At 45.8% G+C, this 21,996-nt stretch overlaps 1 protein-coding gene across 1 annotated transcript in view; it reads right to left on the bottom strand.

The window, feature by feature from the left end:
- Positions 1–14,533: 14,533 nt before the first annotated feature.
- SLC8A2 (solute carrier family 8 member A2) overlaps positions 14,534–21,996 on the bottom strand; it is a 66,938-nt gene continuing 59,475 nt past the window's right edge. Inside the window, exons 7-8 of the mRNA XM_072979977.2 lie at positions 17,702–17,977; positions 14,534–16,387 (exon numbers count right to left, since the gene is read on the bottom strand). Of these exons, the coding sequence (XP_072836078.2) occupies positions 16,011–16,387; positions 17,702–17,977 (653 nt within the window). The 3' untranslated portion in view covers positions 14,534–16,010. The remainder of the gene's footprint in view (positions 16,388–17,701; positions 17,978–21,996) is intronic.

The following is a 21,996-nucleotide window of genomic DNA, read 5'->3' as shown; positions in this document are numbered from 1 at the left end:
AAAGAAAAGGAAAAGATATCATAATAAAAATTAAATTGGAAAAAAAATCTCCAGGATTTGCAACATTGCCGAAATCAAGATGGCTGACGATTGTTCAATGAACCAAAAATTCCAAAAGTACAAGAACATCACTAAACAAGGGTTTAGAAGCAACAGGCCATGTAGTGACCTGTAACTAGTTACTTTTAGGGGTAATGAGGGTATAAGGAAGTTTCCAAAGTAACATAAAAGTAGGAATTAAGTTACTTTATCGGTGTAAGCAGTGAAACGTTCTGCTTTCAAAAACTGCTTTTAAAGGGAATTTTAAAGCATTCCAAGACTCACTTTTGGTTTTTTTGGGGTTTTTTGAACTGACCTTCTCTTATTAATCAGGACTGTCCAAGGTTTGGGACACAGCAGCCCTAAATCTCCTTGACCTGTCCCACGCCCCACACACCCAGAAATGAGGAACAAACAATACAAGACATAAAAGGAATGAGTTCGTTTCCTGAGGCAGGAACGAGTCATGATCACTGTGAGGAGAAATGGGTACAGATTACTTTTGAAAAATAAGCTTGTCAAACTCGGTCATAAAAAATTAATAACATTTAATAAAACAAAATAAAAATAATGTGGGAACAAATAATTTTTTTAAATTTATTTAGAATAAAGGAGCTTAAAAAGGAGCAAAGAGGCGGCTGACGTCACTGAAAAGAAAATATTTAAAACCGAAAACAGTAAGCCGACAAATGTTCTAAAAAGAATTAAATATGTCGTATTTCCACACAGAGAAGTCCAAAAATTTCTTTTGGTTCTGAGAAGCCGGCCGCTTACAGGGTGAGCGCTCTGAACTTCACACTGCCCCGTTTCCATTTTTTCGATCAGGCACATTTTTAAAAGCGTTGGTAGCAATGCAGATTGCCGTTTAATCCCCTGCACGCATCGCTGGTGACTGGTGCACGAGAGGAAAGGTTCATACACTGGCTTTCCTACAACCTGTAACCAGAGTTGGACCAAGGCTGGCCCTCCAGATCTTGAATGGCAAGAGTGGCTCTCTGCAAAAGAAACCTGTTTTTACCTTGCTTTCCCAAAAAAATAAAAAAAAAATAAAAAAATAAATGTGGATAAATACCGGAACCTATTCAGGCACAGGAAGTAGAATAGGAAGGAACACTACATTGACTCAGTCAAATCAAAAAGTGGCAGGAAACGATTTATTTTAGCCAATGTGTGCCCCATCTTCCTCCCATAAATGGGATTGAAGGCATCCTATGGTTAAAGCAAATAGAATTCAATATAATAAGGGCATCCCTGGGAAAATCTATCGCATTGCTAAAAACAAAGCCATAAAAGAAACTTCTGCACCCGTTCCCACCCGAGTAGGGTCTCTTCTAACCAGAGTTTCGAAAAGTTACATTTTGGGACTACGACACTCAGAAATGCCCCTCTGGCAACAGACCATGTTGGCTACAGAATTCTGGGACTTTTTGGTCAAAACGAAAACAAACCGACCAATAATTCTTTAAAATGCTGGCTCTGACTAGCAGGGGTTTCCCTTTACCTGCTGCTCCCAGATTTTTGGAAATTGCAGATGCCAGTAAATTGGCCCTTGGCATGCAAAACAGGCTCTTTCTCTGCCGAAAACCATGTTTCCTGCCTCAGCTGTACTGTTTCAAATGCAATGGGGACTGGCAGAAAGCAATGCTCCTCCAGGAAAAGGAAGGAATATTCAGCCCTGTTCATAGAAACCTAGTGTGTCAGGGAATGGGCTACTGCATGCTAGATACTTATCTGCAGGGAATGTTTTTGTACAGATTCATTCCTGTGATATTCAGTTACAGTGGTGCCTTGCTAGACAGTTTTTTTTGCTAGACATTGACTTTTTGCGATCGCTATAGCAATTCGCAAAACAGTGATTCCTATAGGGGAGTTTCGCTGGACAATGTTTGGTCCCTGCTTCGCAAACCAATTTTCGCTAGACAACGATTTTGACAGCTCCCTCCGCGCTTGCAAGACGAGTGTTTTCGGGACCTAAGCTTCGCAAGACAGCTATTTAAACAGCTGATCGGTGGTTCGCAAAGCAGCTTTCCTGTGGCCGATCTTCGCTAGACAACGACGATTCTTCCCCATTGGAATGCATTAAACCGGTTTCAATGCATTCCAATAGGGAAATGCTTTTCACTAGACGATGATTTCGCTAAACAGCAATTTCAGTGGAACGGATTATCGTCTAGAGAGGCACCACTGTACTCTGAAGCAGCACAATGCAGACTTGGATTTATCACTTCCTTTGAAAGTAATTCAAAGTACAATTTCTCTACTTAGCATCTTCCATGCACCCTTCCCAGTCAGTTGCATGGATACCATCTTCTCTTTTGGTCCTAGCACAAAAATATAAGCACAACAATTTATGGCACATCTTTTTGCAGCCGAAATGATTTGCCTAGCTTCCATTCCAGGCAGCTGGAAAGATGGTAACTAAATTCTTTGCTTGCCCAGACTTGGTGAGATTTAGTATTTGCTAGAAACAAACCACAGGGAATTGATCAAGGAGGAGGCCGGCAGCCACGATCCCTCACGGCATGTCAACCTCTTGATTAAGAGAAGAGGATAACGGCCCTCGTTGGGCCCACAGCCAGTGAACCTGATGAACGGCTTGATGGCCCAAGGAAAGATTAGAATAAGCGGGAAGAGTTTGGAGCGCTCCGAGTGAGCAGATCTGATAACCATCCAGACAACGGGCTTTGTCCTGGGGTACGGTACAAATCCTGCCTCAGCCCATCTTTGGGTGCTCAGCTGTAGAACAGCCCTGGGTGTATGATGGGTTTTCTGCTCTGCTCAAGGGGGCGGGTGGGGGAAAAGCCTGTGTAGGAATTCCATGTGCAAGATTTTTCCCCTACAAGAAAAGGGTCAAGACTAAAGTGTTTTCACTGTTTCAGGCTAGTGTTATAAAATGGCATGTGTGGCGGAGAAGGGTTCCTTCCTTCCTTATTTGTTTAAAAATACCTTTAACCCACCTTTCTCCTTAAGAAGGACCCAAGATGGCTTACATCGTTAAAAGACAACATAGAAAAAAAACTGTGAGTATATAAATACTGGAAAGGATGAGCAAATGCTACATTAAAAGACAGTAAATAAAAGCAACACCAAAAACAGATTCAAAGCAGTGAGGTCCATTGAAAGAAAACGCTACTCAGGCAGGCTGAGGGAAAGCCTGCCTGAAGATAAAAGAATTTGCCTGCTGGTGGAAGGAGAGCCAAGAGGGGGCCAGGCTGGCCTCCAGTGGGAAGGAGTTCCACAGTCTCTGGGAGCAGCCACAGAGAAGACCCCTCTCCCGCGTCCCCATCAAATGCACCTGTGAGGGAGGCAGGACCGAGAGAAAGTTCTCTCCTGATGATCTTAACATCTGAGCTGATTCATAAAAGGACAGGTGGTCCTTGAGATCGCTTGGACCCGAGCCATTCAGGGCTTTCTAGGTCAAAACCAGCACTTTGAATTGTTTCCGGAGACGGATTGACAGCCAGCTGAGTTGATATAAGGGGAGGGCGGGAATGTGGTCCCTGTGACCAGCCCCAGTTAACAATCTGGCAGCTGCATTTTTTACCTGCTGGTTTCCTGACACCACCTTGACTCATAAGATCTCAACTTTGGTTGACCAAATAAGCAGAGTGATTCTGAGTTTAGAATTGGCAAAAGGAACTGTCTCCCTCCCTCCCTTCCATCAACAGCTTCTTCCTTCCTTCCTTCCTTCCTTCCTTCCTTCCTTCCTTCCTTCCTTCCTTCCTTCCTTCCTTCCTTCCTTCCTTCCTTCCTTCCTTCCTTCCTTCCTTCCTTCCTTCCTTCATCCTCTGCTTGAAAAGCGATCTTGTTCAAATCCGGTTTAAAGGTCACACGGTTGCAGTTTTTCTCACCTGGTTAGATTGAGACATAATTTGGCTCAAATACTGTTGCTCTATTAGGGAAATGACGTAACTTAAGAAATCTACGTAGGCCCGCTCTGTCGCCTGCTGAGTTGTGTGACTGTGTAAGCAACAAACGGTATCTACAGAGATTTCTTAACTCACAGCCATTCACTCCAAATGTTACATTGCTAGTGTACTTGTGTGAAAAGGCTTTCGTCATTGTGATGCTCCAAAACTGTGGTCCCCAGATGTTCTTGGACTACAACTCCCAGAAATCCTGGCCAGCACAGCCAGTGGTGAAGGCTTCTGGGAGTTCTAGTCCAAGAACATCTGGCGACCCAAGGTTGAGAAGCACTGCTCTAAAATGCATTTAGTTGTTTCTCCTTTGTTGCTTATGCATCTACATTAGCATATACACATTTTATGTGGGTCCATGTTATTTTATCCTCATTTTTCTGATGTTCGCCAAGTAGCCACCCTCGTCTGTTTGCCGGATCAGGCGTCCCGGTGGCTGTAGCTCTAGCGACGTGTCTCCATTTTTGGAAGGAGACATGAATTCATGCTGCAGTTTACAGGAGCTGTCCAGAGTGCTGAATTCAATCCCTACTCCCCCAAAATGAATTTTCATGCTTTTAAAGTGCAGGGTAAAAACTGGGAGTGGATGAGCGTTATATCCGTAGAAGCAGAGTCATCAGCTGCCACCAGGTTCCTTCCTTTCCTTCAAGAGGCACCTCTGCCCTTAAGCAGCTGGACACACAGTAAGCAAGGTCAGAAATAATATTTACGATTGAAAGAGGACCACAAAAGGCCATCAGGAGGCTATTGGCCGGGGGGGGGGATTTCCTTGTCCGGGGCTGCTCACGATGGAGGGGCAACCCCGACCCTAACCCACATCCCTCCCTCTGGTTTTCGATCTTTAAACCCAATTTGAACAGCACATGTTCAGGAAGGGAACCTGTCCCTTGTAAAAAAATAACAAAAAAGGCAGAGGTTTTCTGGGCCAGAGAGATTGCAGTGTTATCTTTCTCTCTGGTATTGCCTTCTGGTTCCCTCGGCCCCCCGTCTCTGCCTGAGAGCATTATGGACGCGCGCATGTTCTCTCATGCGCATGCACGGACAGACTCAACAGATCAATAAACAACAGACCATCTCTAATGCTAAGCCTTTTTCCTGGGGACAGATTAACAACAAACAAGCCTCCACCCCATCTAGGCTGTGCTAATTTACAGGCGGGCCCTGTGCAATGGGGGGGGGACGGACTGTGGTTGGCGGGGTGATTCGTACCAGCCGGCATAGCCATGGGTGGGTAACGTCACATGGAAAAGAGGCTGGATGTGGCAGGGTGGGGGGTGGGGGTGGGTAGGATGGGGGGGGAGAGGGCGAAGGGATGATGGATGGGCCATGCCAAAGAGGTAGAATTAGGTGTCGAAGACCCTGGCTTTCGAGAAGAAAAAAGAGGAAAGGGGTGGGAGCCGGGGAAATAGGAATCATAATAAAGTCATTTATCACTGGGACAGTCAAGTCACTGTTCTCTGGGGAGCTTGGAGAGGGGGGGGGAGTGAAGAGAACAAGAAAGGGGAAGGAGGGGGGGAAAGGCTGGGCTCAGCGCCTGTTTTTCCGAGCCACTGGTTTTTAAGCAACGTTGATGTTTACTGGTGAACCACAGTAAGGCTGGGAAGGAGAATATGAGACCGCCCGGTTAGATTCGCCGGCCCAAAGGTAGCCAAGGCTGAGAATCTGATTTACATGGCCCTTTTATAGAGGGAGGCGGGAAAATGCACTTTGGATTACAATAGGCTGGTATCTATTTATCTGGGTTTATTTTATTATTTTAATTTTTGACACTTTTCTATTCCCCTAAAAGGAGGTGAATCTATGGCCCAATAGGCCACCGTTTTCCGATTGCCATCAAAGCGATTGGCGCCCCTTTTTCATGTTGGTCTTTCAGGGCCAAAATGTCTCACTATCTTTTTAAAAACAACCTGGGGCAGCTAGCAAATAATAAGCTATAATCCGAACAATAAAGCAACACGGGGATCACAGTCGCGTATCTCAAGCAACATTCAAAGCAGGTTAAAAAGCAAGTTTTTAACTGAGCCATTAAATATATCCCTCTTTCCCAGTCTGTTGTCCTCCACTGGCCACGAAGGCTGAGGATGATGGGGGTTGTGGTCTCATACAAGAGGAAGGCTGCTGGTTTGGAGATGTTTGTCAACTACAAATCAGCCAGGATCCATAGAGCCCTTTGCATGTGTGAGTGTAGGGAGGCGAGGCGGAAAATGTCTCCTGTTTTCCACACACGTAGGGCTGTGTGGCACATGGGTTTTGAGATAGTCCCGCAGGTTAGGAGGAAGAAGCCGCAGTGAAGAGGCATCTGGCAGCCCCAGGTTCAAACCATCAGTGCATCGGTTCCGGGTTTTGTTCCGAACTTTAAAGAAGTGAGGCTCAGCCTTGTGACCGAGCAGGTGCGTGGACTACAGAAGGTCCAGATTCGGTGCCTACATTGAAGAGGAAAAGGTATGAGCTGACGGGCAGTCCCATGGACTCTTTTACAAAGGACGAGGAGTATAAGGAGAACTTCTGAAGGCCAGAACTCTCAAGATTTTCATGTGAGCTTAGGGTAGGATTTGGGGTGCCAACGATGGGGTTGACAAAAGATTTAAACAGATGGTGAAGGGCTGCCTCTCCTTCCCTCCCTCCCTCCTTCCGAGCAGCAGCAACAGAGTCAGGAGAGGGTCCCCGGGAAGCCTTAAAACGCCATGCGCGGCCCTGCCTGGTTCAATCTCAGGCTAATGAAGCCACATTAATCATCCAATTATACACCTGTCAGCCTGGGAACAATAGCACAAGCCTGGCTGAATGCACCCGGGGGCATCTGAGCTGCGTCGGGCAGAACAAAAAATGCAGGAGACAAAAGGAAACAAAACAGAGATGACCTCCAAGCAGGAGGGAGATGAACCCCAGCAGGCCTGGGGACGGGGAGCGTTAAGCTCATGGCGAGTTTTGTTTCCAAAATTTAAGAAAAAGAGGGTAGATCCAGTCCCACAGAGGGGTCCCTGCCAGCTGCCAAGAGGTGGCCCGGAGGGGGAAAAAGACGGTGCTCCTTAAGCTGCAAGGTTTCCCAGGAGCGTGTTGGAATAGTCGTAGGGGGCATCTGGGGTGGAGGTAGGGTTGCCACGTGAAAGGGAAGACAGGGCTCCTCCGCCTTCCACACTCTGTCCCGCCTTGTGTTGAATTCTGAGGAAGGTTCTGAATGGGGGGGTGGTGGCATCCGTTGTGGACTGGAGGGGGGGGGAAGCAATGAATGGAAAGACAAGCCAGAGGTGCTCCTGGTCAATTGGAAGGTAGATGGGGGAATAGGGGTGCAACCGGTGCTGGATGATGGTGACCCCCCCCAAAAAATAACCATCAGGTTCTGCAGCTGGATTTGTCTCTGAGCCTGGACACCCAGGTTTCAGCAGTGGCCGGAAGTGCACATTTGCACAGTTAAAACTGGTGCACCAGCTGCAATCATTTCTTGAGGTGTCCGATCTAGCCAAGGTGATACATGACTTATTAATTTCGGCTCGAACTACTGCAATGTGCTCTATGTGGGGTCCTCTATGGTTTGGGTCCAGGCTATCTGAAGGACCGTGTCTCCCCATATGTACCTTCCTTAAGACCCTCATAGAAGGCCTTCCTCTCGGTCCCATTGGCGCCACAGGGACGTTTGAGGGGGACACGGGAGAGGGCCTTCTCGGTGGCTGCTCCCAAATTGTGGCACGCTCTCCCTCAGGGGGTCAGGTGGGATCCCTCCCTTCTACCCTTCCTCCGATCGCCGAAGACCCACCTCTTCAGGCAGGCTTTTAATCATCATAACGAACTAGGTCGGAGAAGCAGCTTTTTGCACACGAGGTGGAATGACCAGATAGGCGGGGTATAAATAAATAAATAAATAAGTAAATAAGTAAATAAGTAAATAAGTAAATAAGTAAATAAGTAAATAAATAAAATTTTTCTGTGGTGTTTTCAGAGGCTACTGGGAGTCCTTCCCACAACTGTGACAATGCAGAGAAATGAAAAATATGGAGAAATTGGCTTTTCTTTGTTGTTTTATCTCCGCACCAAGCTTCCCACAAACGTTTCTCCAGGTCTTCAATCTGCCGGATCAGGGCCCCCAGCCACGGCAATGGTCTTCCATCATTCTAACGGCCGATATCTATGAGTGCCTGGGTTTGCAATAAATACCTGCTTTCTGGATATCATATATAATCAAGCTGAAGTCATAAATATTCTGCTCTGACATCTATCACATCTCAGACCCATTTTTTAAATCTGGATCTTGGGTGGGCGGAAAGCAAGGTGGTTATGTCACCTCTATTAGGCGGAATGTGAAGCTTGATTGCAGCACATTTTTCAAACGGGACAAAATTAAATAATGATAATAAAAGAACGTTCTTATGCAAAATGATGAATAGGCTTCTATATTTACATGCAGAGATGCCAAATAAATAAATAAATAAATAAACAACAACAACAACGCTTTTAACAGTTGCAGGGCAGGAAAGCAGTGGGGAAAAATATTATGTGCAATATATTTTCCTACCAGGAAGAGATGTTCTTCAGATCAGTGCTTGGCTTCCTTCGTGGGAAGGTAAACCCAGAGGCTGGAAATTTTACTTATAACTCACAGAATTGTCTATCTGGCATTGGGATATTGATTTGCTAGTTTCTGACATTCCTGTTTCCCTGAAGGCAGACTGAACAGTTTCCACCTCTTTCCGCACCCCATGGTATTCTTGCAACACTCCTGTGAGGTAGGTCAAATTGTCAAATGTCAATCCCCCCCCCCTCACATTTTCAGTTCCATCGGTGGGATTTCTAAACCACGGAACATGTATTTTGGGGTGTTCCTTGTTACTTTTGCTAAGCAAAGGGGACCCCAGTGACAAAAATGATAGATTTGTAGGGATATTTTTTTAAAAAAAAATCAATTCACTGGGGTTTTCGTTTGCAAAATAAACACGCTGCGCACAATGACAGGCTGAAACGTTGGAAATTCTTTACAGCTGTTCATGGAACGGAGCCACTAAAGGCTGAACATTACAGATCTATATTTGACGTCGGTTCATTTTAAGTCTAAATTTTACGAAACAGCCAGGGCAGACTAAAATGGCTTCTCCCGATGCAAGAAAAGGTCACACTCATTTCTACTCATTATTTTTCTTCTTTAGATAGCAAAACCAGGCTGACTGCCTTTGAGAAGAAAAATAATAATAGGAAATGGGGTGCAGTTTTTTTTTAAAAAAGGCTCAGAAAGGGTCCCGAAATATAACCAGGTGAACCTACAAAGGAAGAAACTTTAAGTCCATTATTGCTGGGCACCTTTCCTGTGTATGACTTGGTGCTGGCCCTAGAGAAGGGCATTGGTGGACTGGCAGTACATAGAACATTTACTTTTTAAAGATTTTATCCATCCTCAGCCAATCATAGTAGCAATCCCATACAATTTCCCATATTTTAATTGCTGGATAATATAAATGGACTGACAGCTGGAGAGCCGAAGCCATAGCAATTGTTGCTGTGAAACCTCCACTTATATTCTGTTTCCAGTTCATTCCAAGGAAGCAGAGTTTAGCAGCATCTAAAGCCATCTTTCTTAAGCACTAACAAAGTTCTAAGAACAAAACACATTTTAATACTGTACCCAAGTCTTAGTCTTAAGCTGCCACCTTGTGGCCGTTTGCCATGTCATCAGTTTCTTATATGCCTTCAAGTGCCGTCTGAGTTATGGTGACCTAGGAAGACTCCCTGGAGAAGACCCTGATGTTGGGAAAGTGTGAAGGCAAGAGGAGAAGGGGACGACAGAGGATGAGATGGTTGGACAGGGTCAACGAAGCGACCAACATGAATTTGACCCAACTCTGGGAGGCAGTAGAAGACCGGAGGGCCTGGTGTGCTCTGGTCTATGGGGTCACGAAGAGTCGGACACGACTTAACGACTAAACAACAACAAAGAAGAGGGGTGTTCCAGGTATGTGAGATTGTTCCACCACCGACACCAACTTCTGCTGAGCTTCCACGTCTGAGCAGGAATTGAACCCAGATCTTACATGTCTCATGTCGACACATTCATTACTCTTATTTGTTATGAGGTCGACTGTCATGTAATCCTACAGCCATGGAGAGAAGACATTGCTCACAGGTCTGAGCCTATGGAACTCCCCACCACAGGAAAGCTAGGCTACTAGCCTGTCGTTCTGCTGGTTGCGGAGCCAGAGGTTGCGATTTCGATTCTCCACTGGGCCTCCTATGAGTAGCGCTACCCTGTGTGGCCTTCGGCAAGCTGCATCGTCCTTAAGGAAAGGTAAACCACACCTGAGTACTCACTACGTAGGAAATGCGGAAAAGAGTCACCATCAGTCAGAATTGACTTGACGGCACATAATTATGATTAAAGCTTCAATATTGAAATTTGTTTCACTGTCTTTTATTATTACAACTTTTTGCCTGTTTTTAACCTGTACCTGCTTTTATCAGTTTTTATTCGTAACTGTTCTAAGTCTTCTTGTGAGCCTTTATGTATCCCAGTCTTCAGAGAAAGACAGGGTGAAAGTCAATGAGTGGATGGATGGATGGATGGATGGATGGATGGATGGATGGATGGATGGATGGATGGATGGATGGATGGATGGATGGATGGATGGATGGATTTTTGGATGGATGGATGGATGGATGGATGGATTTTTGGATGGATGGATGGATGGATGGATGGATGGATGGATGGATGGATGGATGGATGGATGGATGGATGGATGGATGGAAGCAAGTAAGCTCCCCATTTGACCTCTTAATTGTTGATTTCTTTGTTGCCACACACTAAATTGTAAGGATCTGCCTATTTGAAATATATATTATTCAATATCCATGAACTCCCGTGTGCAAGTTTCTGGCGCAAATATTCATAGAATCCTAGGACAATGGAGTTGGAAGGGGCCTTTAAGGTCATCGAGTCCAACCCCCTGCTCAAGGTAGGAATCGAAGTCAAAGCAGATCTGACACAGGGTTGACCAACTTTCTCTTGAATGCCACTGGAGCACTCACCACCTTTGGAGACAAATGGTTCCATTGTCGTACTGCTCTAATAGTTAAGAAGTTTTTCCTGATCTTCAGCAGAAATCTGGCTCCCTCTAGCTTGAGTCTAATGATGTATTCCATAGGATGCTCCCCAAAGAGGTTGAACACCCACCCCATCCTTGCCACTAAAAAATCAAAGAGACGTTTGGCTTGAAAATAACCACACTTGTTGAGTTTTGGAAATACTTTGTCCCCTTTTCAAAATAAAACATATTCATTGTGTCCCACCACCCACCACCCCGAAGGCATCATGCAAACTTATCTGGACAAGTCAGTTTGTTGCTGTATATCTGCGAAAGGAAGGAACAGGCAAAATTCACTATCGCATGGCAACTTGTACAGAAAGAGAGAGACAGACAGACAGAGAGAGAGAGAGCACAATCAAGAATTTCTTCTAAAAAAGGGAAAAAGTTAGGAGACGTCAGAAAATTGGAGGAGAAAAAGAAAAGAGGAATCAAGTAGATAAAGATTTTTTTTCCTTTTTTCATTTCCTTTTTTGGCTCCTGCTCTGCTAAGCAGAAAAAAAGCTACAAAGTCTTTGAGTCTGGAAAAGGAGGAAGCGTTAAGAAAACCTTTTAAAAAGGTCGGATTCAGCTACAATCCCGGGAGTGCTTTATATGTCCCCAGCCAGCCAGCCCACCCGATTTCCATTATGTGTTAGAAAATTGTTCCCATGTTTTGTGTTTCTGAAGATGGCCAGCTGGGAATTTGGGAAAAATGTTCTTTAAAAATATATGCGTATATGTGCTCCAGAGCGTGGGACGATGAGCTTTTACACCCCTTGATTGTTTTCATGCAGTTCTGCTTAATTCCTTGGAAAGGTTAAGGGGAGGGTCTCTTAAGAGGGGAACCACGTTCTAAGATTTGGCCACGTAAGCATTCGCTGTATTTGCCTCGAATTGTAGAAAAGCCTGCAGTGACTATTTGGGTTTTCATGACGTTGGCTCTACTGTTTAACCAATGGGATATTTGTCCCGGCTGATTGTTCTACAAAGGAGAATAAACGGAGAACAGCCGATAATTCCTCTTGCAGCTTCTGTGAATGTCCCAGAGCCATTCATTTCCTCACAGGTAGGAGAATCGGGCGGCTACCTGGAGCTTTTCTCAGCTCCTGGGTCAACGCTGAAGCCTTCTTGGTTCACACCATTTTGCCTTGCCATTCGCCAGCCGCTCAAAGCAACACAGCTGAGGGAGAAAGCAGAACGGTTGGAACTCCATCCCCCATAATACACCTGGCTGGCCTGCCCATGCCAGCTGGGAGGATTCTGGGAATTGGAGTCCCAGAACTTTGCCAAACTTATAAGGAAGCTCCTATTTCTATTCCTGAAAGTTGGGGTGGATTGTTCCCTCAACTACACTGTCTCTCCATAAGGCGCCATCCTGCCTCATCCTGATGCGTAAACAAGCAAGGGAAAGAAGAATCGACAAGGAGATCTTATAGGCTTCCCTCTCTCTCCTCTGTCCTTCCTCCTCCCCTTCTTCGCCCCACTCTTGACATTTAAATTGGAAGTTCCTTGCAGGCAGGGAACTTTTCTCTGTGTTCTTTTTTTCCTAAGCAATCCACTAAAAAACTATGTCCACTGTTAGTTCTGTTGGCGACAATAACTGAGCAACATCTGAGGTCTGAAGAGGTAATGCTCAGGTTCTCCCGGTCCATCCATGCCCAGATCTTGTGACGGGCTAGCTGTTTCTCTGCTTGACTCAGTTGATCCTGTGCTGTATTTAGTAACCAGTCTTGTGAGAAGGGCATGGCAGACTCTACTGTAAACAAGGTTCTCCACCCAAATCAACCAGCTTCCTCCAGCCCACACTGGCTTGTCTCTAGGGTCATATAGAGTTGCTTGTTGGAATCAATGGAGTGGGGTTGTACGAGCCTGATCAGAGATGTCCATACAAGAAATTAAGCTATTAAGAGGTTTACTCTTTACCCTTACTTTGGACTCCCATCTGCAACAGGCAGGATTCCTCCTCTGTCTTTCCACAGCCAATATTTCTGAAGTAGGACGTTGGCAAACCAAACACAAATAAGAGTCTCCTATGAATGGCCTACTAAATCCTGGTCGTAAAACCACATCAAGCCGTCTTCGCCTCGTTGTGACGGTTTGTTCGGTAAGATTCTTTTCCACACCAGATCGATTTGTCGCTGCATGACAGCCCGGGAATAGCGTGTGAATGTTTAAAAAATGGGTCCTGCATCTAATGGATGTGCCTTGTCTTTTTTTAAAAAAAACAACATTTCGGAAAATATTTGAGACTCTAGGTGCCAATTTGCACGTCATTACCAGTTTAACGTAAGGATTTGGATGTTAACACATTATTTCCAAGCTCTGTGAGGACCACTTTTGGTCTTCTTTTAGAACCATGTCCAGTTTGAAAAGTGGTCCATCTCCTCTGGTTGAGGTCATGCCTCCATGCCCTCTGCCAGATAACTATGGGCCCAGACAGCCATTGGTATCTCTGCTTCCTCATTCTTCTAGCTCGTCTTCAGGTCCTACCTCGCTCCCGTAGAGCACTTCACCAGATGCCCAGAGATTTCTGGTAACCTTGGATGCAAGAAGAGAGGCGTAGTGCTCAGCACCCTAACAGAAGCCCTGTTCATAACATTTATGCAGAAGATGGGTCTGGGAAACACGAAGTTCTGAGTCTATCTTTGCTTCTCTGGAAAACTACGCACTCAGACACTGTCATTGGAAACTCCGGCCACCCAGAGTTATATTTCAGTTTCAGCGGTGGTGGATGCTGCTGCCAAAATAGCCCACCCGGTGCCACACATGGGCTCAGCTACAGCGAAGTAAATGTTATGGCCCTATTTCCATAATTGCCTTGCGAAGATATGGCTTCCTAGGAAGATTTGTTTCTGATTCCAGGTCCCAGTTTGTGCCATGATTCCAGAACGCATGGGAACGCCTGGAGATACACTTTTTTAATCTTCATCATCCATAGAGAGAAGTGTGGTTCATATATCAGAGTTTGGAACAGCTTCTGGGTTGCTTATCTGCTAGTTGGGGCATACCTCTTAGAAATCTTCCTTGTCCTATCACTTCCTATGGAACCCACAGCTTCTGGCTTCACAACATCACCAGTCCCTGCACAGACCTGCCTGAGAAAGACGTGGTCTAACTATTTCCCCCTCAAGGCCCAACATGACTGGAGATCGTATTGCCAATTTCAAGATGGCTGCCCTCCCTGTTCTTGTTGCCAGAGAAATACCCCAACATGTCGTTTGAACGAAGGCTGATCTTCAGATTCTCCCCTCTCACTTTGGGATGTAGAACTGCGAACCTGGAGAAAAATGTCTACTAAGAGGGAAAAAGTCACAACCGTCAGTCTTCACATGGGTATAGAAGGGTTTGTTCTATGGAGAGGAATTCAGATGTCTTTAGAGGGATGTTTGACCAAGAGAATCAGCTGGCCAAATGTAAATGCTATTCGCTCCGAACAGTAGCCCTCCTGCCCTTCATTTTGTGTCTATCAAAACAGGTCAATTGCATGTTATCCTAAAAGGACGGTTTAAATGATTAAACTCAATTCTTACATTTTGGGTGCAATAACATTTCCTTCTCCTGATTAGCAGATCTCACGCTGCACAGAGAGAATTGCATGGGAATATAGGGATTGCTGAATCATATGAGGCTTCCCACAGCCACGGCGTGGGATTCTCACATCCCACTGCAGTAGGGTGGATCAGGTGGAAAGGCCCACGTCCCCAGGACAATGACAGTATGGGAGCTTTATAAATAAGCCTGTCATCCTATGTGTGATAAATATTACAGAACCTAGGGAAATTACTAGGTTGGAAATTTTGAGATTGTAATTTTTTAAAAAGTAACTTTTGCAGTATCTGGCCTTTCATACATGTATAGCGTGCCATCCAATCACAATAACAAATGAGTTGGCTTTTTAAAAGGTTACCCCAGCATCTTGAACCATTTCTATTGGATTAATGCTTGGGGAATCAAAAAGAGGTGGGGCGTTCTCTTCGTGGAAAAGGGTCAGGGCGATTCATGTGAACACCTTTGTTACGAAGATCAAAGCAGGAGTTAGCAGCACATTGAAAGGGGTGAACGAAAGCCGCTTCTTAGACGCACAACTTCACACACACACACCCTGAAAAGAAAAGAAAAACCCCAAAACTTCCCACCCAATCGCTCAGCGTCAAAATCGCAGAGGATGGTTTGAAGTCCTTTTTGTTTTTTCCTCCACTGACGCTGGCCACGAGAAGCCCATCGGTTTTCTCCATGGCTTTAACAGGGTGTGTCCCAACCCAGCCCAAGGTTGCTAATTTTTGCAAAACCACAAGAAAACGATTGAAAAAGTCAAATTGTAAAAGAGAGAGACTCCAATGGCGAAGCTCTGTCGCAACTCTGCTTATGTAAACGTATACCTGTCCAGAAAGCCTTCTTCTGTTTCCGTCAGGCTCCCCCACCCAACCCAACTCAAGACGAAAGCAGGCGGCAGTTTCTGAGTAAACGTTTGAGGAAGGAGACATCATCCTTCCTTCAGATTCTGTCGTTCTAGGTATAGAAGGACTGGAGAACCACGGAGAAGCCTTGGTGGGGTCCACAGGCAACAGCTTATGGGGTCCTTTGGTGAGGGTGAGCAACATTGGGGTGTTAAAACAGCACAGACATGCACACACACGGAGCGCCGTCCCTCTTGGCTTGCACACAGAGACACTGTGCACGAGGGAGACCCCAAAACAAAGACGCAGCGCCCACTCACTAATGTTGGGGGTGAGAAAGGAGAGGTTGGAGCACAAGGTCACTGGGGACAGAAAGAGACCATCGGGAGAGGCTCAGAAGGTTGGTGAGCAGAAACAAGAGAGGCGTCTTGCGCCTGTTTGTGAGGCAGGAGGAAACCCCTTGCCCCGCATGGAGTTTTTACAAGTGAAGGGGGAGAAATGCTCAGAATGGCGCAAGAAGAGGACCCCCAAGTGCCTGAGTCTCTTGGCGGAAGGCGCCTTCTGGCGCTCAGGTATCTCTCCGAGGTTGCCAACATGGGCCTCGTGGACCCTCAGAAGCCCTTGATGTGGCAGTAGGCTTCCAGGCTGGCGAAGAGAATGTACAGGAACCAGAGGCCCATGAAGAGGGCCGTGGTGAGGATTTTGGCGGTTCGGGGGCCCCCCAGCTCTCCCCCTATGTGTGGCCGGCGACGGTACATGAGGACGCTGATGCTCACGAAGGCGAAGATGGTGAAGAGGGTGACGGAGAAGGCCAAGGTGCCCTTCTGCACCTCAAAGTTTTTGCCTTGGAAGGCCCAGTAGATGGCGGCCACCGACCAGGCCACCCCCAGGCCCAGGAAGACGTTGACGGCGTTGCTGCCGGTCACGTTGCCGATGGACGCGTCGGCGCACTGGTCCTGGAGGGCGGCCACTTTGCTGGCGAAGGTATCTGCGGGAAGAAGAGAGGGATGAAGAGAAGCCAGACGGGGCAGCTGACAAATCTCAGCAAAGGCCAATGTTCGGGGGGGGCAGGACTTCTGCGCCTTTGACCGTTGTGAGGAAAAAGGAATTTCATCCACTACAGGCTGCACCTCGCAGGAATTCCTTCTTTCACATCTCTGTGAAAGGCGTAGGAGTCCCATCTTCCTTTTTATCTGGGCCTGGAAGACAGGCTCTCTAACGTTCTCCTTCCCATCCTCTTGAGTTTGGGCCATCTTGTTCTTGTGGGGCACCACCATGTGGGAAGCTAAAGCCCCCCAGGAAGGAGGCAACCCACACATTGCCAAGAGTGAGGGAAAGAGCTCTCTTCTGTCTCTATATTTTGTGTGAAATGTCATTCACGTCTTTTCCTGTTTGAGAAGCAAAATGCACACACAGAGAGAAAGCAAGCACAGCAGGCTTGGCTGATTGGTAGGAAAGATGGGATCAACCCATCAAGGGCTTCAAATTCTTAAATAAAGCTGCAGTCGTCCTAGTTTGCAGGAAGAAAAAAATCTCCACTTGCCGACTTGTGTGGATTATGCAATTTTGTAAGGTGGAAATAATGATTTGTGAATAATTTGGACCAAAACATTATTCTTGTGAATGCTTGGCTCCTTGCCTCTGAGGTTAAGGCAAATGGTAGTAGCTCCTTACAAATTCTAATAAAATAAATTAATTACAAATGATCAATAATTTTTTTCAACAATCAAGGCATAACCTTTGTAGGAAAGTAGGAAGCTACTATATAAGCCATACCCCCAAAATAAGCCCTAGTTAAATCAAACCCCACCTTCCACCCTTGTGCAGCAACCAGATGATGACATGACTGTATGTGAATAAACGTAGATTGTTGTACATGAAAAAAAAACACCCCCTGAAAATAAGCTGTAATGTGTTTTTCGGAGCAAAAATCAATATAAGAACCTGTCTTATTTTTGGAGAGACATGGTAGGTGTAACCAACTACTCTTGAAAAGTATCCTTAATTCATAGGGCCAAAAATCAGACTGAAGGAATTACTTGTTTCCTGCTATTGCAATATATTCCCTTTAAGCATGTAGGGTCTTTAAAACTCCATGCCTGAGAAATCAGACATGCAAACGAAGCCTGTGTTTGCCCCCAATGACCAACCATAAAGCAAAAATAAGTTGATTTGTAACAGATGTTCAGGCTTGTGTTGGAGAGGATAAACAGACTCCTTTTTTTTGCCCTCTGCAGGCAGCTCGGCTTCCAATGACATGCTAAGGGTCTGGTCCATGCCTGTCCCTTCTCTCTGAAAATACCTGGAATGGATGTGCCGAGGGCGACAAACACCACAGCGTTGACGGAGTCCTTGAGGCCCACGGTGCAGCCAAAATGGGAGGCCAGGTCCCCGATGAGGGCCGTCAAGATGCCGATCACCAGGATGCTGACAGTGAAGCAGGCCCAGCCGTTCCAGTACTCGGTGGGCGGTACGCAGGCGAACAGGACTTTCCAGAAGACCGTTAGGAAGTGCATGACGTAGTCAAAGCAGGAAGGAAGCCGTTCCTCACGCCCGTCTTCATCATCCTCTTCATCACCTAGAAAAAAGGAACGCCCAATGGTCAAAGTAAATGCAAAAGGAAACTGTGTGTAATTTCCCCGTAGGTCTTCCCCCCCATGCCTTCTTGCAATTCATTTTCTTCAGAGATCTGAGACTGGGTAATTCGGCTTGCAAACGTTCTCTTCTTACTGGCCAATCACAAAAGAAGGCTTCCTGGAATGCAAGATATGGAGATAAGAGAAAGTTAAAGCATTGCTTTCAGCATTTAAGGAAACTCCGTTTCTAATGATGCGCTGTCCGGTATAATACAGACGGCGCATTTGAAACTTTTCAGCGAGAGTGTGGGATGTGTGTGCATGCGCATGGGGGCGTGCCACCCAATGAGTCTGTCACCCAGTGAGTATGTTTAAAGAAAGGTACGTGCATACAACACGGAATTAATTTGTTGGGTTTACTGTTGCAAAACATGGAGGTGGTTATTAGCTTGCATAAAGAAAAGCAGGGCAAGCTCAAATAATAAAAGCTGCAGAATGGAATAATAATTAGAGTAGCAAAGTTATCTATTTATCTGTCTGTGCATAATGTCCAGACACCTCTATTTCAAGAGTTCTCTGTAGAACTTCCCTCAAGAGATAATCATGAAAAATCATGGACAAACTAAAAAGGCTACCCTCCTCTCTCTATATTATGGGGAGAACACGCATGAAACACATCTTATTGATTTGAGTTGAGTTTAAGTTTTAAAAATTGTTATTCTACTTTCTTGCAAAGAAGGACCCACGGCAGCTTACATCATTAAAAAGACAATATTTAAAGCTAAAAAGAGTAAATATACAAATACTGAAAAAGATCAAACAGATACCACTTTTAAAAGATGGTAGATCGAAGCAATACCAAAGACTCATTCAAAGCAGTGAGGCACAAACAAACCCCACTCAGACAGCCAATTGTTAGGAGAAAGCTTGCCGGGTGAAAAAGGTCTTTGAGCTGCTTGCAGACAGCAAAGGTGGAGGCAGCCTGCCCTCCAGTGGGAGGGAGTTCCAGAGTCCAGGAACAGCCACAGAGAAGGCCCTCTCCTGGGTCCCCATCTGATGCACCTGTGAAGGTGGTGGGACCGAGAGAAAGGCCTTCCCTGATGATCTTAACACCCAAGGGGTTTCATAATGGGAGATGTGGTCCTTGAGATTGCTTGGACCCAAGCCGTTTAGGGCTTTCTAGATTAGAACCAGCTCTTTCGAATTGCCCTACAATTTACCCATCATTGGGAGAATGCTATCATGTATTTGGGAGATACATGTACACAAAATATGTGTGAATTTCCATGCAGTATTTGTTTTAATGCAAACCGAACCCGGTTTGGCATGAACCTAAAGCAAACATAAACCTGACAGAAAATACGCTAAACTCAGCAGAACTGAATCCGAGATGTCTACCTCCTGGAAGCTTGGAAGCAATGGGAAGTCCTACCACGAAGATGATATGAAGCCCTGGTTTTCAGTTGTATTGGCCAGGATCTCAAATTGACAAGGGCATAAGGGAGCAAAGACAAAGAAGGAAGCAAGCAAGCAAAATATATGAAGGAAAGAGAAGCCCCCCCAAAAACGAGCAAACGTCCATCATATAACATTTTTGGCCAGCAGAGGGCGCAATTGCCATAGCACATCGTATAGGTAAGGTTGGCCACGTTTTTCCCCTGCCTTTATGGGTTGTGCATAAATGCGATGCAGCAAACTGTGTGGTTCGGGAGCCAGGCGGTACTGGAAAGCAACCGTACAAGGGTCAGACCCACTTACAGCCTCGTACGGCCTTACAATCAAGAGATAACCACCAAGGCTCAGAAATGTTCTTTAGAGAAGGAATTGGCAAGCTTTTAAGTGCCACAGAACTCTTCAGCAGTCCTAGCCAGAAAAAGAGAGGAGAAGACCTGCAAAGCTGCCTGTTTTATATTTCTTTACAGTTCTGTAAGGTCGGATGGTAACAGAATAAGCATTTCTTCAATGCATGGAATTTTCTTGACGGTCGGTTGTATACTGACATCAGAGAAAACTTCTTTAAGATGAACTGGACCTTCCTGCTTCAAGGGGCAAACCACTACGTGACCCAGAATGGCACCCTATTTACAATAAAGATAACTAGAAGAATTTTAAAGGATCATGGACTAAACCCAGTCCTAAGGCCTGAAAACATAATAGTATGAACATTATCCAATAAACTCACTAATTTTAGTGTATCTTAATACAGTCAAATACCACCTGGAACTGATCAATCTATCCCATAAGTAAAGTATCGATTCAAAGTTATGTAAAGTACTGATTAAAAGGTACCTAACATGCCATGTATATTTATTATGTCTCTTGCCCTAATTTCAGCTGGTTTTACTGTTCTTTTATGTCAGTCTGACGGATTGCAACTGTTTTATCTTGCCATGGTCTTTGACTGGTGCAATAAATAAATATGATATTAAATGAGCTTGCTTTGCGTTTGCCATCAGTCTTTGAGAGCTAAAAAAAAAAGCACGCAGTTCGCTTAGGCATGAAAGACTTACTGAATCACGTCTCTAGAACATTAATGTGATTTCAGCTCTAATGGCATGTTTTTGAATCATTTGGCCCTCCCAATTTTTGGCAAGATGCCTGCAGAAGATAGTGTGTTATTGTTCTGACCGGCTCACCACCTTTAGGAGGGAATAAAACCCGGACTGGATTCACAGCACCTTTGAAACAGGAGTCATCCGCCTCCTCTGGTTGGTAAGGTGGATCCAGCCCATAAACCTGGGCACTTTTTATTTTGCCCTACTGTAGCGGGTCACCCGTTTGCGCAGCCAGGGATCAAAGCCCTGAATGGCAGCACATAAGTGGTTCTTTACTCAGGAGGTGTGAGAGACGAGGCTGAAATTTTGAAGGAAAAAGAGACTTGAGTGGGGAGAGGTGTGGGCGTTTGAGTGAGCAAGCGTTGGGGGGGGGGGAGAATAATGTTATTATTCCTTTCCTCTCTGCTACTTCGCTACGATCGAAAAACACCCACAGTTTTATGGCGGGCGCTGGAGTCTGAAGCGATTTCAAGGCAGCTGTAAATTAGTGGGTGTTTGGGTTTTATTTATTTGTTTGTTTTGAAGTCATTTCATGATGGCGTGGTCAAGAAGGAAATCATATAGATTTATCCGTCTGCCTTAGTCATCAATGGGGAAAAATCTATTTTCTTTCCAAATGCTCGTTATTGAAGTTTCTGGAGTCATGGGGAGAGAGAAGAGGGAGGCAACATAGAAAAAAGTTCTCTCCATGTGGGGATTGCCAGCCTTGGAGAGGGGCGGGAGGGTGTTTGTGTGCGAGCGGCGGTGTCCACGTACGAGGAAGGGTGGCTTAGCAATTCTTTTCTGTCCACACACTTTGTACCCTTCTTCTGATTTCATCATCATCATCATCTTAAAACTGCAGAGCTGGAAGGGACCTTCTGGGTCATCCAGTCCAGCCCCTTTTAAGGAGGCCCCGGGGGGGATTCGAACCCCCAACTTCAGGCTTCACAGCCATAGAGACCTCAACCACTGAGCTGTCCAGCCATTCTTAGTGTGGAGGGACATGTATTCAGCCATATCGTGTTAGAGAAAGGCGCCCGAGTCTAGTGTTTGCACATTTCCAGAATTAGCGCAAAGTCCTCCTCCGACAGGTTTCGTCATGCAAACAGTTGTGCGAAGGGGGCGCACAATAGGATGTGTGAAAGAGGGTGCAACCTCCTTGTCCAGGTATGTACCCCTCCCTGAGTGGGAGGGTGGCCTCCAGCTCAACTGGGTGAATGGGGACTTTACACCACTTACAGGGTCAGGCTGTATTTCGGCAGCCAGTTGCAAAGCTTAGAGCCCCTCGCTCAGCATCATCCCTGTTGCTTCTGGCTGGGGGATTCTGGGACTTGTTGTCCCCTCCCAAGAGATTTATCCAAGCTCTAACACTGCCTAAAGAACTCCCAGCTTCTTCTGCTCACCAAGGTAGGACCTTGAAGGAGGGGGTGGGGAAGAAAACCCCCAAACTGACTCCTTTCCCCTTTGGGGGTCAGAACTCCATG

The sequence above is a fragment of the Pogona vitticeps genome, chromosome 9 (assembly GCF_051106095.1).
Source record: "Pogona vitticeps strain Pit_001003342236 chromosome 9, PviZW2.1, whole genome shotgun sequence".
Classification (NCBI taxonomy): Eukaryota; Metazoa; Chordata; class Lepidosauria; order Squamata; family Agamidae; genus Pogona; species Pogona vitticeps.
The sequence above is the reverse complement of the archived record's forward strand: the minus strand, read 5'-3'. Positions and strand labels throughout refer to the sequence as shown.